We start from the raw sequence: 15,587 nt of genomic DNA on the forward strand, positions 1-15,587 counted from the left end.
CCTTTTCTCAAGTACCTAATTTTGAATAATATACTGAATAGCTAAGCAAATATGTACTCGCCAAGGGCCCATGGTTTATGGAGTGAGTCAAGTGACTAGGAAAATATAAAAGTGTGATAAAGCAAGTTATCAACCGGAAATTTTGTTTTCCATTTCCGACATCGGGTTTTGATAAAAAAAAAAATAGTCTGCAAAACGCTTAAGAATACGAATTACTACAATAAACTTAAAAGAAAATTTTGACAGCGAGTAAAATTATTGATGACGATTTTCCACATATTTTTAGACAAAAAATATAAATAATGGACATAGATTCACTTGACAGCTCGTCTGCGCGAAGTTCACCAAAGCTCTCTAGCACAAAGTATGAAGGTTCACCATTTAGATTATATGTCACTGTTGCATTTGTTTGTTTGGGCCCATTTGCGTTTGGCTATACTATTGGTTACAGTTCCCCTGCTCTTCCCCAGATGCAGACATCAAGAATTTTAACCAAAGAGTATGCAGCTTGGTTTGGATCATTACTACCACTAGCTGCTATGTTTGGGGGCCCACTTGGTGGATGGATGATTGAAAAATATGGACGAAAATCGACGTTATTGTTTACATCTGCACCTTATATCATTGGATGGTGGTTGATTGCTAGAGGTGGCAATGTCACTATGCTGTTGCTTGGCAGACTTTTAACAGGATTAGCTAGTGGACTGATAACTGTTTGTGCACCTGTATACATAGCAGAGGTTTCAACAAAGTCACTTCGAGGTCTCCTTGGGGCTTGTAATCAGTTATCGATAACTGTTGGGATTCTCATGGTTTATGCCCTTGGACTACACTTTAAATGGGATACCCTTGCACTTTTTGGGAGTATTCCAGCTGCGCTGACAGCAATTGCTATGTTTTTTGTTCCTGAGACACCAAGGTATTTGTTGATGAAGGAAAGACGAATTCAAGCTTTGCAATCTCTTGTCAAACTCAGAGGACCGCATACAGATGTTGAAGATGAATGTCGAGATATTGAAGAAGGAATTGATACTAAAGACACTTTCACATATTCAGAGTTTAAAAAGCCAGAATTATCAAGGCCTCTCTATATTTCACTTGCTATAATGTTCTTTCAACAGTTCAGTGGAATTAATGCCATCATGTTCTATACTGTAGCAATCTTCAAAAGTGCAGGTATTCAGAACTCAGAATTCTCAACAGTTATAATAGGAGCTGTGCAAGTGGTTTCTACTGTGGTTGCATGCTTTTTAATGGACAAAGCTGGAAGAAGAAGATTACTAATTATTGCTGGATCAATTATGACTGTCACTTGCTTTACTTTTGGTGCTTATTATTTTGCTATCAAAGCTGGGAGATCTCCAGAAACCTTAAGCTGGCTGGCTGTTGGAAGTCTCATCATATATATTATTGGATTTTCATTGGGATGGGGACCAATTCCTTTATTAGCAATGTCAGAACTGTTCCCTGCAAGAGCTAGAGGTGCTGCAAGTGGAATTGCGATATTTGTGAATTGGCTTTGTGCATTTATTGTTACTAAACAATTTTCTTTTGTGCAAGACTGGTTCGGAGAAGCAGTGACCTTTTGGATTTTTGGTGCATTCTGTTTGGGTGGTGTAATGTTTGTTATCAAATATCTTCCAGAAACAAAAGGCAAATCATTAGAAGATATTGAACTGTACTTCCTTGGACGAAGTATTACATATTCTAGTGTGTAAGAAAGAAACTACTATTGAAACTATAACAAACAACATCAACAAAGGATGCATATACATTTTGTACAGTGAAATTGGGTACTGCAGTAAATGGTAAATCACACAATGCTGTATCATTGCTTTGATATATTGAGCTAAAACTTTGGTCTCATCCTTAATGTCAAAATTCAAATGCACATTTTTATGATTTTGTTTAGTCCACAATAACATGAATAACATATGATAACAGGTGTATGTTATTTTCTTCTAATAACCATATAGACATGATTATGATAGTAGAGTTGACTTGTGAACAAGATTTGAACAATGGAGAAAAATAGATATAATTTTTAGAAACATTCCACATACTTGTACATGTACAGTACATGAGATTACAGTACATTTTTGTATCTCAAATTATAATTAGCTTATGAATGAGCATATACAATGTAGTTATTAAAAATGTAAAAAGATAATTATGGTAATCTGCCGGTAATAATTTATTCAAAAAAATTGAATTTCAGCATGTGTTATATATAATTAGAAGCTTTCCAACTACATGACTACAGTGTACATTAACAATATACAATGTATCATACTTATCATGTATACATGTACATGGTATATAGACACATGAGAGAGAGAAATTTAGAGTAAACATGGTACATATTTGTAAATGGTAAAAAATCTAATTTGAAGTTTTTTTGTGTAGATCTCTTGTTTGTCAAATGTATTTGTGCATGTACAGACAAATGAAACAATCAACAATGATCAATACTTTTATGAAATCAATGATCTCTTCAGAACAAACCTTTTTTTCATTTTTGTCAGAAACAACCTTTACAGTAAACAAGCTGAGTGATGATGTTTTAGTTCCCTTTTGATCTTGTGACAGTAAAAAGGTTTGGCCCAAATTGGGGGTCAACAAATAATTTTGCAAAGTTTTCTTGCTGATTTTTTTTTACCATGCATTAGGGAAAGTCAATTATATTTGGTATGCAGTTGTATTTTCAGTAGCATATCTCATATCCAGGGATATTATTTAGCTGCACGGGTTCAGTCAAGGTTCATTGACTAAATGTTTTGAGTAAATGTAGTTTACATGCATTTACATGTTGAAGTATTTAAATTTCCATTCAAAATTCAACATTTTCTTTCACCATGACTACCTGACTGAAATGTCTGAATTATTAAAGGTCCTTTGTTTTGTAGTTTTTGTAAGTACATACTACTAGAAGATGCCCGGGGAAATTGTGGTACAATTGGGCTAATGTTGAAACAAAGTTTTTTTTAAAGGAGAAGGTTCAGTAAGACCCCTTTTTGGCCCCTAAAATATAGCAGTTTTAGAAAATTGTGAAAATGTGATCTTTAAGCTATATTTTAGAAAGTAAAATGCTTCTGCTACATAAATATGAGCTGTTTTTGACAATACAATGCACAAATATCGCATTCTAGCAGCATTAAGTCATGCTAAATTACTGAAATCCTCAAATTTTAGCTTTTTGGTTAATTTTTAGACGGTTTCTGTCTAAAATGAAAGTGGCCGCATTCATGTTCATTCATAATATTGAAATGTAAGTTGTAGTTGATGATAATCATGATAATACAAAACATATATAAAGGTTGAGGATGAACACGGATGCGGCCACTTTCATTCTTGACAAAAACCATCTGAAAAGTGCCATTTTTTTGCATATTTGATAGGTTTTTCATATTTAAGCTTGAATCAGAGCGTTTTTAATGACTAAATCAGTTAAAATATTTCACATTAAATAATAGAATCAATTGAAATAGACACTTAAGTGTTTAAAAAGTGTCCAAAAACTTTCGTTAGAAGAACCTGAAATTTGAGGCCAAAATCGGCCCTTAACACCTACTCCTTTCATGCGCAGTACGTGGAATGCAACCATTCATGAAAGCGTTTAAGACACCGATCGATAATGGTCTCTAAATAAGGTTATTTTTTGAGAAAATGGAGTTTTTCTGTAGAAAAACAAATGTTTCTTGTAGAAGGTTAGTATAATAGTCCCAGATGAAAAGAAACAAACAATTCCTTAATTGTTCTCAGAATTTGAAAAAAATAGTTGATGATTCTGCATTGAAGCATTGAAACACAAATAAAGTCTCATTGGCCATGTTGACATACTTGCTGAAAATTTCTCTATAGTTTCGACATTTTTCGACTTTTCATATTTTTCTGTAAAAAATTGTTATTAAAAATTATTTTGATAACCATGATAAACTTAGCATAATATTAACTGACTGTAGATGGCACTATACCTCTGGTCACCAAACCTAGTTTGAAATGATGTGGAGACAAGATCATGACGATGTATATCTTTAGTATCATATTATAATATATATTTTTATCAAACGTATTGTCTTTGAGCATCTTGTTTTGCATTTATTTATTTTTTTATATGTATTTCAATTTTGCCATATTTGTTTATCATAGTGTTAGGACTATTTATATATACACTATCATGTAATTTTAATATTTTTCTAGATTAATGTTGAATATGTTATGTTTATATATTTCAATCAGACATGTCAAAATCTTCTTGGTTGTATTTACATTTTTTATTAATGAATAATAAGTTGTTAATTATTAAATATGACATGTGAAATTTAAAAATTTGCAAAATCTAAAGCATGGTCTCCACTGAAGGGGAGTTAACTGTTCTTGCAAGAGCAAGATGAAAAACATGTATATATACATATTAGACATTGTACAACTATCATGACTATGTTAATTATTGATTGATCTACAGGTACATGTGTACATTTTTATAATATGTATGTACATGCGCATTACCACTAAATGATGAAACATATATAAAAAAATTGCCAAAAACAAATAATGTTAAATTTTTACAAAATAAATATTTATGATGTTTTTGAATGTGAATCTTTAACATGTTTAATAAAACCTGGTAATTGTATGTTTTTGTGTGAATTAACCCCAAACCATTTAAGATAATTTTAGTATTATTATTTTGCTAACACAAATTCAAACTACCTGTATATGCCTCATCAAAAGTTGAAATTACACTTACATTTTATTTGAATCTCTTATGAAGATTCATCTTTAAACTTAAATATGTTACCATTTTTTGGCTTTGAAATGAAAGATTGTTTAAAATAATGTATCCGTATCAACTAAACAGTGTAAAATATTATTTAGTTTGTAATGTATTTAATTGACCATTTACTTTACATTGAAATTTTTTACAATTAGTCAGGGAGAGATAATAGTTTTACAAGCCTCTTTTATATTCTTGATAATTTATAAAAGTAATATATTTATTCTTATAAGTAAAGTTTTCAGAATTAAATGTTCTTTTAACATGGTTAACAATGGTTAAGGTTTGAATAATCTACCCTTATGTGAAGAACTACCAAAGTTTACTTACATTATTTCATTCAAGTCAGTTGTACTTCCAGGGTTTTGATTAAAGGGGACACGCTAAGGCAAAATTAGCAGTAGGACTTATAAATAGTATATGCATTAAAAGTAACCATCAATGTAGCTCAAGGAAGGTCCATCGTTCTAAATCTGCCTCTGCAAGTAATTTTTGTCATGCCTTGGACAAATGCTAGACATAGGTGTTGCATATCAGGCAGTGGCAAAGTCCTCAAGAATTTTATATAGAGACAATAGTATCAGAGCAATGCAGTTCAAAAAAATAAAAAAATGAAAAATGACAATCTTACAAAAATCTGATTGTCTAAGGCAAATAACTCTATCTCCAAAATAAAGCATTTTTCCCCCAACTTGTTATTCTTATACAATTTTTCCACTCGATACTCTCTGTTAAATATTATTTTGTATTTGTTTATTACTTTTTATATTTGTTTTCTTTTTAATTTTTTTCTTTTGATATTTTCCATTGGAATCAACTTGCATAACCACATAATTTTCACATATGGATAATACATGAAGTACAATTTGGATAATTAATACACCAGGCAGGGGCATTTTTTGGATTGGATAATATTTGAGGGACAATTAATTATCATCAGTGTTGTTGTACATTTTAAGCATGTTTTGGTTCACTATTGTTTATCACATCAATGACACATTGAATTCCTTTCACTTAATTTTATTATAGTATAAAAAAACATAATACTCCAAGAAATATAGTTTAGTGCTTTCTGCCAACATGTTGAGGGACATTTTAATATGAAGGTATTTTCAAGTCATCAAAGCATGTTTGTGAGAGCTAAAACCAGTACCTAACACCAGACATTGAATTGTGTTACATTTGTCATTTGGGGCCTTTTATAGCTGACTATGTGGGTATGGGTTATGCTGATTGTTGAAGGCCATACAGTGACCTATAGTTGTCAACTTCTATTTCATTTGGTTTCTGGTAAAAAAAAAATGGAAATTATACCAAATCTTCTTATGTGTATATTGAACTCAGTTGTGTTATGTTCAAATGGAACACCTTCACATGTTTCAATCAGTTCTTGGCAAAATAATCTTGTTTGGTTTTAATAGAGAATTTAAAGCAGTGGATAAGATTGAATTCTAGAAACATAAGTGATACTCTTGGTTTTTAAGATATGCTTTGTAGGTATATTATTACTGTTCTATTAATTGTTGAAATGTATAAATATATAAATTGTTACAGAGTGGGAAATAAAATATAAACACCATATTGCTTCTTTATTTATATATCACTGTCAGTCTATGACAATGTATGACATTGGAAAATGCTTATAACATGATATTTGAGAGCTTGTAATTTTACCCTTGCTTTGACTGAAAAGTAGTATCCTAGAAAAGTACCTTTCTGTACAACAAAAGCTAAGAAATACAAGACCCTCCAAACCTTTACAAAACGTACATGACAATTTAGGAATGTTTTGATTTTGTTTATTACTTTTAAAGAATCTATGAATCAAAGAGTATTTGTCTGTTTTTCTGTTGGTTTTGGTTTATGTGATTTAAAGACACAACCAATTTCATTAGTTGATGAAATCAGATTGCTTAGGTTTTTAGTCGAGCCTTTGGCTTTTGTTGAGAAAGATGATATGGGGATATTGATCCAGTGGCTCAGCATTAGCTAACTTCTTTTAAAAAAGCTTTATATTTTAGAAGGCAGAAGACCTGGATGCTTCATACTTTGTCTATAGATGCATCATGCTAAGAAGTTTCTGTCTGTCACATGTCCATTGTCCTCATTTTCATGGTTCAGTGACTACATGAAAAAAAAAGTTAATATTTTTTGTAATGTTAATTTCATTTAGTATGAGAAATAGGATAACTTTATTTGGTCTGTGTGTACCTTACATGGTCCTCATGCCTGTCAGACAGTTTTCACTTGACCTCAACCTCATTTCATGGATTAGTGAACAAGGTTAAGGTTTTGTGGTTAAGTCCATATTTCAGATACTATAATCAACAGGTCTAGTAAATTTGGTGTATGTAAGGATTGTAAGATGTACATGCCCAACTGGCAGATGTCATCTGACCTTGACTTCATCTATATGGTTCAGTGGTTATAGTTAAGTTTTTGTGTTTTGGTATTTTTTCTTATATACTGTATGCAGTAGGTCAGCTATATTTGGTGTATGGAATGATTGTATGGTAAAGATGTCCGACTGGCAGGTGTGATCTGACCTTGACCTCATTTTTATGGTTCAGTGGTATAAGTTTTAAGTTTTTGAGGTTTTTTTCTAATACTAAATGCTAGGCCAACTTTGGTGTATGGAAATATTTTATGATGTACTGGTACGGATGATGATGTCAACCTTACAGGTTTTATTTTACCTTGACCTCATTTTCAGTTCATTGCTCAGTTTTAAGTATTTATGTTTTGGTCTGTTTTTTCTTAAATTACATGTAATAGGTCAACTATAAATTGTTGTATGGATAAATTGTAAGCTGTACATGTCTGCCTGGCATGGTTCATCTGACCTTGATCTCATTTTCATGGTTCATTGGTCAATGTTTAGTTTTCTTAGTTAAGTGGTTTCTAAGAAACTATAAGCAATAGGTCAACTATATCTAGTGTGTTAAATGATGTAAGATGTACATGTATTTCTTTTTTAATTTATATGAGCTTGATTTTGTCCATCTGATGAGTTTTTTCAACTGATTTTTAATAGTTCGTTCTTATGTTGTACTGTTATACAACTGTCCCAGGTTAGGGGAGGGTTGGGATCCCGCTAACATGTTTAACCCGCCACATTATTTATGTTTGTGCCTGTACCAAGTCAGGAGCCTGTAATTCAGTGGTTGTCGTTTGTTCATGTGTTACACATTTGTCTTTCATTCATTTTTTATACGAACGCAAAAATTTTAATTTTTTGGTCGTATATTGCTATCACGTTGGCGTCGTCGTCGTCCGAATACTTTTAGTTTTCGCACTCTAACTTTAGTAAAAGTGAATAGAAATCAATGAAATTTTAACACAAGGTTTATGACCACAAAAGGAAGGTTGGGATTGATTTTGGGAGTTTTGGTCTTAACATTTTAGGAATTAGGGGCGAAAAAGGGCCCAAATAAGCATTTTCTTGGTTTTCGCACTATATTTTTAGTTTAAGTGAATAGAAATCCATGAAATTTTGACACAAGGTTTATGACCACAAAAGGAAGGTTGGGATTGATTTTGGGAGTTTTGGTTCCAACAGTTTAGGAATTAAGGGCCAAAAAAGGGCCCAAATAAGCATTATTCTTGGTTTTCGCACAATAACTTTAGTGTAAGTAAATAGAAATCAATGAAATTTTAACACAAGGTTTATGACCACAAAAGGAAGGTTGGGATTGATTTTTGGAGTTGAGGTCACAACAGTTTATGAATTAGGGGCCAAAAAGGGGCCCAAATAAGCATTATTTTTGGTTTTTGCACCATAACTTTAGTATAAGTAAATAGAAATCTATAAAATTTAAACACAAGGTTTATGACCATAAAAGGTAGGTTGGGTTTGATTTTGGGAGTTTTGGTCCTAACAGTTTAGGAATAAGGGGCCCAAAGGGTCCAAAATTGAACTTTGTGTGATTTTATCAAAAATTGAATAATTGGGGTTCTTTGATATGCCGAATCTAACTATGTATGTAGATTCTTAATTTTTGGTCCCGTTTTCAAATTGGTCTACATTAAGGTCCAAAGGGTCCAAAATTAAACTTAGTTTGATTTTAACAAAAATTGAATCCTTGGGGTTCTTTGATATGCTGAATTTAAAAATGTACTTAGATTTTTAATTATTGGCCTAGTTTTCAAGTTGGTCCAAATGGGGGTCCAAAATTAAACTTTGTTTGATTTCATCAAAAATTGAATAAATGGGTTCTTTGATATGCCAAATCTAACTGTGTATGTAGATTCTTAATTTTTGGTCCAGTTTTCAAATTGGTCTACATTAAGGTCCAAAGGGTCCAAAATTAAACTAAGTTTGAATTTAACAAAAATTAAATTCTTGGGCTTATTTGATATGCTTTATCTAAATATGTACTTTGATTTTTGATTATGGGCCCAGTTTTCAAGTTGGTCCAAATCAGGATTCCATATCAAGTATTGTGCAATAGCAAGAAATTTTCAATTGCACAGTATTGCACAATAGCAAGAAATATCTAATTGCACAATATTGTGCAATAGCAATTAATTTTCAATTGGAGTTATCTTTCTTTGTATAGAATAGTAGTTGATAATATATGTTGGAAATTTGCCAGACATGACTATGATGTCATTTTCTATTTTTATTTGCCAATAACTTTATGTAAATAACTTCATTGGAAATTTGCCAATATAAAATGTTGCTGATGAAGCTTTTTTTCCTTATCTTATCTAAAATGTTTTTAGATAATGTATGTTGGACATTTGCCAGACATGACTATGATGTCATTTTCTATTTTTATTTGCCAATAAAAATATGTAAATAACTTCATTGGAAATTTGCCAATATAAAATGTTGCTGATGAAGTTTTTTTTTATTGTTTTATACAATAAACAATGTATATTCACTTTTACTACCAACCAATCTTTACCATTCAGTGATAACAAGCACTTTATTTTACATTTTAATATTTTATGATGTATTTAAAAGAGTAGTTTAAATTTTTCTCATTTCAGATTTCATAAATAAAAAGAAAATTTCTTCAAACATTTTTTTGAGAGGATTGATATTCAACAGCATAGTGAATTGCTCAAAGGCAAAAAAAAACCTTTTAAGTTCATTAGACCACATTCATTCTGTGTCAGAAACCTATGCTGTGTCAACTATTTAATTTTAGATTTAAAAAGTTTGAAGAAGAAATCTTTAATTGATTTGTAAAATCTTGACATTTGTTTTGTGTAAAAAAAACCCATGTAATGTCAAAAATTTGATCACAATCAAAATTTAGAGCTGTATCACGCTTGAATGTTTTGTCCATACTTGCCCCAACTGTTCAGGGTTCGACCTCTGCAGTCGTATAAAGCTGCGCCCTGCAGAGCACCTGGTTTATATAAATAAGGCCTTTAGTTTTCTCATTTGAATGGTGTTACATTGTCATATCATGGCCTTTTATAGCTGCCTATGCAGTATGGACTTTGCTCATTGTTGAAGGCCGTACGGTGACCTATAGTTGGTAATGTATGTGTCATTTTAGTCTCTTGTGGACAGTTGTCTCATTGGCAATCATACCACATCTTCTGTTTTATATTGACCTCATTTTCTTGGATTATGTTAAATTTATGTGATAGTTGTAGTAAAACTTTCAATTTAGGGCTATCAACATAATATCAATGATTAGTAAAGAAGGGGCGACATTTTGTGCACTCTTGTTTATACTAATTGTCAGCAAGAAACTGAAAAAAAATCTCAATTTACCAGAACAACTATAGAATAAAAATATTTGTTTGCAAATGGCTGGAGAATTAAACACTTGAAAACTACTGTTGTTAAGATGTGATGACATGCTGCAGTGAATACTTCCCTAATTGTTGACCGACTGCTTATACTTTTATCCACCAAGATGGCATGGGTTAGATGTTAAGAAATAGTTATCAAAGGTACCAGGATTATAATTTAGTACGCTAGACACGCGTTTCGTCTACACAAGACTCATCAGTGACGGTCATATCAAAATATTTATACAGCCAAACAAGTACAAAGAGGATCCAAAATTCCAAAAAGTTGTGCCAAATACTTAAGTTATTGATTGTTTCCTTGACATTCTGTGACAAATATTTCATATAAAAAAGATGCGGTATGATTGCCAATGAGACAACTCTCCAAAAGAGACCAAAATGACACAGAAATTAACAACTATAGGTCACCATATGGCCTTTAACAATGAGCAAAGCCCATACCGCAGCTTTATACGACCGCAGAGGTCGAACCCTGAACAGTTGGGGCAAGTATGGACAAAACATTCAAGTGTGATACAGCTCTGAATTTGGATTGTGATCAAATTTTTGACATAACATGTTTTTTTTTTTACACAAAACAAATGTCAAGATTTTACAAATCAATTAAAGATTTCTTCTTCAAACTTATTTAAATCTAAAATTAAATAGTTGACACAGCATAGGTTTCTAATACAGAATGAATGTGGTCTAAAGAACTTAAAATTTTTTTTTGCCTTTGAGCAATTCACTATGCTGTTGAATATTAATCCTCTCAAAAAAATGTTTGAAGAAATTTTCTTTTTATTTATGAAATCTGAAATGAGAAAAATTTAAACCCCCCCCCCACACATTTTTTTTTTCACATCCCCGTTTCCCTTTTTCCAAAACTGATATCAATTCAAATTTCTAATGGAGTTTGCAACAATAACTACTCTTTTAAATACATCATAAAATATTAAAATGTAAAATAAAATGCTTGTTATCACTGAATGGTAAAGATTGGTTGGTAGTAAAAGTGAATATACATTGTTTATTGTATAAAACAATAAAAAAAAAACTTCATCAGCAACATTTTATATTGGCAAATTTCCAATGAAGTTATTTACATAAAGTTATTGGCAAATAAAAATAGAAAATGACATCATAGTCATGTCTGGCAAATTTCCAACATTATATATACATTATCTAAAAACATTTTAGATAAGATAAGGAAAAAAAGCTTCATCAGCAACATTTTATATTGGCAAATTTCCAATGAAGTTATTTACATAAAGTTATTGGCAAATAAAAATAGAAAATGACATCATAGTCATGTCTGGCAAATTTCCAACATATATTATTAACTACTATTCTATACAAAGAAAGATAACTCCAATTGAAAATTTCTTGCTATTGCACAATATTGTGCAATTAGATATTTCTTGCTATTGTGCAATACTGTGCAATTGAAAATTTCTTGCTATTGCACAACACTTGATATGGAATCCTGATTTGGACCAACTTGAAAACTGGGCCCATAATCAAAAATCAAAGTACATTTTTAGATAAAGCATGATCGAATTAATCAAATAAGCCCAAGAATTTTAATTTTTGTTAAAATCAAACTTAGTTTAATTTTGGACCCTATGGACCTTAATGTAGACCAATTTAAAAACTGGACCAAAAATTAAGAATCTACATACACAGTTAGATTTGGCATATCAAAGAACCCATTTATTCAATTTTTGATGAAATCAAACAAAGTTTAATTTTGGACCCCCATTTGGACCAACTTGAAAACTAGGCCAATAATTAAAAATCTAAGTACATTTTAAGATTCAGCATATCAAAGAACCCCAAGGATTCAATTTTTGTTAAAATCAAACTTAGTTTAAATTTGGACCCTTTGGACCTTAATGTAGACCAACTTGAAAACGGGACCAAAAATTAAGAATCTACATACATAGTTAGATTCGGCATATCAAAGAACCCCAATTATTCAATTTTTAATGAAATCAAACTAAGTTCAATTTTGGATCCTTTGGGCCCCTTATTCCTAAACTGTTGGGACCAAAACTCCCAAAATCAAACCCAACCTTCCTTTTATGGTCATAAACCTTGTGTTTAAATTTCATAGATTTCTATTTACTTTTACTAAAGTTATGGTGCGAAAACCAAGAATAATGCTTATTTGGGCCCTTTTTTGGCCCTTAATTCCTAAACTGTTGGAACCAAAACTCCCAAAATCAATCTCAACCGTCCTTTTGTGGTCATAAACCTTGTGTCAAAGTTTCATAGATTTCTATTCACTTAAACTAAAGTTATAGTGCGAAAACCAAGAAAATGCTTATTTGGGCCCTTTTTGGCCCCTAATTCCTAAAATATTGGGACCAAAACTCCCAAAATCAATCCCAACCTTCCTTTTGTGGTCATAAACCTTGTGTTAAAATTTCATTGATTTCTATTCACTTTTACTAAAGTAAGAGTGCGAAAACTAAAAGTATTCGAACGACGACGACGCCAACGTGATAGCAATATACGACCAAAAAATTAAAATTTTTGCGGTCGTATAAAAACTAATGGCCTGATTTATGTACAAAAAATGTACATCCCAACATCAATTAGACACTAAGTACAGATCTGAGAGTACTCACAGTTACTGACATCTAGTTCAAAGCCACTTACAACTAATAAAACCAGATGCTCCACAGTGCACAGCTTTATGCGACCGCTAGAGGTAACCCTGAACAGTTGGGGCATGTATGGACACAACATTCACGCTTGATACAGCTCTGAATTTTGATTGTGATTAAATAGTTGACACAACAAAGGTTTATGACACAGAATGAATGTGGTCTAATGAACTTAATTTTTTTTTGCTTTTTAGAAATACACTATGCTGTTGAATATAGAAGAAAATCTTTTTAATTCTTGAAATCTGAAATGAGAAAAATTTTACCCCCCACCCCTCCCCATTTTTTCATCTCCCCAATCCCTTATTCAACCAGATACTCCGCAGGGCTCAGCTTTATATGACCGCAGTGGTCGAACCCTGAACAGTTGGGGAAAGTATGGACACAACATTCAAGATTGATACAGCTCTGAATTTGGATTGTGATTAAGTAGTTGACACATCATAGGTTTCTGACACAGAATGAATGTGGTATAATGAACTTAAAAACTAATTTTTTGTTATTGAGCGATACACTCTGCTGTTGAATATTAATCCCCTAAAAAAAAATATTTGTAGAAAATTCGTTTTAATTTCTGAAATCTGAAATGAGAAAACTTTTACCCCCCTACCCCCCACCCCTCACACATTTTTTTCACCTCCCCTGTTTCTTTAATAAAAAAATAATCTCAATTCAAATTTCTAATGGAGTTGGCAACAATAAATACTCATTTAAATACATCATAAAATATTAAAATATAAAATGACATAGTCATGGTTAAAATTAATATTATTAAACAGTAACTTCTAAAAATAAATTTACCGCTACACATCTCAAGACAATCATCATTTCTTAATACATAATTTTCAAGCAGTGTAATGGAGGTAAACAAGTAATCAAACATATATATAACAGCGTTCTTTAAATTTTAATTGGATTACCTCCCCTTCACTGCTTTTAAATTTTCTAAATTGTCCTTTGACCAGAAAAACCCTTGTTTTCCCCCTTTTTTTGTCCCTAATTGCTTGATGAGTGAACCCCCCCCCCCCTTTTTTCACCCTTTGGGGTATGAAAACTTGTGGTATAATTTTAGAAAGATTTATACACTTAAACACAAGTTATTGACTGAAAACTAAAAAAAATGCTTATTTTGGCCCCAAATTCCTACACATTTGGGACCATAATCTCCCCAAATCAATCCAAACCTTCTACCTGTGGTATTAAACATTGTGGTACAATTTCAGAGCAATTGAAATGCTTATACACAAGTTGATATCCTGAAAGTAGAACAATGCTTCTTTTGGAACCCTAATTCCAAAACGGTAGGAACCATCATCCCCAAAATCTATCCCAACCTTCCTTCTGAGGTATGAAACCTTTTTATCAAATTTCATAAACTAAAGTTATCGTCTGGACACCAAATGTGTCTTCAGACACAGACGCAGTTGCAGACGACGCAGATGATAACATCATACCATTGTATGAACGCAAAAATTTTTGCGGTCGTATAAAAAAGTAATCTCAATTCAAATTTATAATTGAGTTGGCAACAATAAATACTCATTTAAATACATCATAAAGTATTAAAATATTAAATGATTTACAGTCATGGTTAAAATTAATACTAATTAACAGGAACTTCTAAAAATAAATTTTCAGCTACACATCTCAAGACAATTATCGCTTCCTTTTACATAATTTTCAAGCAGTGTAAGGGAGGTAATAAAGTAAACAAACATATATATAACAGTATTCTTTAAATTTGAATTGAAATGGGATTACCTCCCTTAAACTGCTTTTAAATTGTCTAAATTGTCCTTTAACCAGAAAAACCCTCATTTTCCCTCCCTTTTTTGCCCCAATTGCTTAATGATTTGATCCATTACCCCCTATAACCATTTCTTGGTAGTATGGAAACTTGTGGTATAATTTCAGAGAGATTTATACACTTAAACACAAGTTATTTTTTGGCCCCCTTTTCCTAAATGTTCAGGGATATTAACCCCGAAACTGACACCAAGTCTTCCCTTCATTATTTGGAACCTTGTGGTTCAATGTCAAAAAAATCCATACAGTTAAATAGAAGTTATTGTCCCGAAACTTCAAAAATGCTTGTTTTTGGCCCCTAATTCCTAGACTGTTTGCCCTATAACCCTTAAAATAAATCCCAACCTTCTACTTAATAGTATGAACATTGTAGTACAATTTCAGAGTAATTGAAATATTTATACACATTGTCAACTTATTGTCTTGAAACTAGATAAATGTATGTTTTGGGCCCCTAATTCCTAAACTGATGAGACCATTACCCCCACAATCAATCCCAACCTTCCTTTTGTAATTATAAACATTTTTTTGATAATTTTATTGATTTCTATTTACTTATACTAAAGTTATTATCCGGA

General features: G+C 31.6%; 1 protein-coding gene across 1 annotated transcript; it reads left to right on the top strand.

Annotated features, from left to right (window-relative positions):
* The first annotated feature begins 219 nt into the window (after nt 1-219).
* On the top strand, nt 220-6,356 carry LOC139520422 (solute carrier family 2, facilitated glucose transporter member 8-like). Its single transcript, XM_071313017.1, has 2 exons — nt 220-2,366; nt 3,399-6,356. The coding sequence occupies exon 1, from the start codon at nt 303-305 to the stop codon at nt 1,716-1,718; it is 1,416 nt and encodes a 471-aa protein (XP_071169118.1). The 5' UTR covers nt 220-302; the 3' UTR covers nt 1,719-2,366; nt 3,399-6,356.
* Nucleotides 6,357-15,587: the final 9,231 nt, after the last annotated feature.

The sequence above is a fragment of the Mytilus edulis genome, chromosome 4 (genome assembly GCF_963676685.1).
Source record: "Mytilus edulis chromosome 4, xbMytEdul2.2, whole genome shotgun sequence".
Classification (NCBI taxonomy): Eukaryota; Metazoa; Mollusca; class Bivalvia; order Mytilida; family Mytilidae; genus Mytilus; species Mytilus edulis.

Bases quoted from the DNA above. Each gene is read 5' to 3' on its own strand.
- LOC139520422 (XM_071313017.1), top strand. From the start codon at position 303: ATGGACATAGATTCACTTGACAGCTCGTCTGCGCGAAGTTCACCAAAG.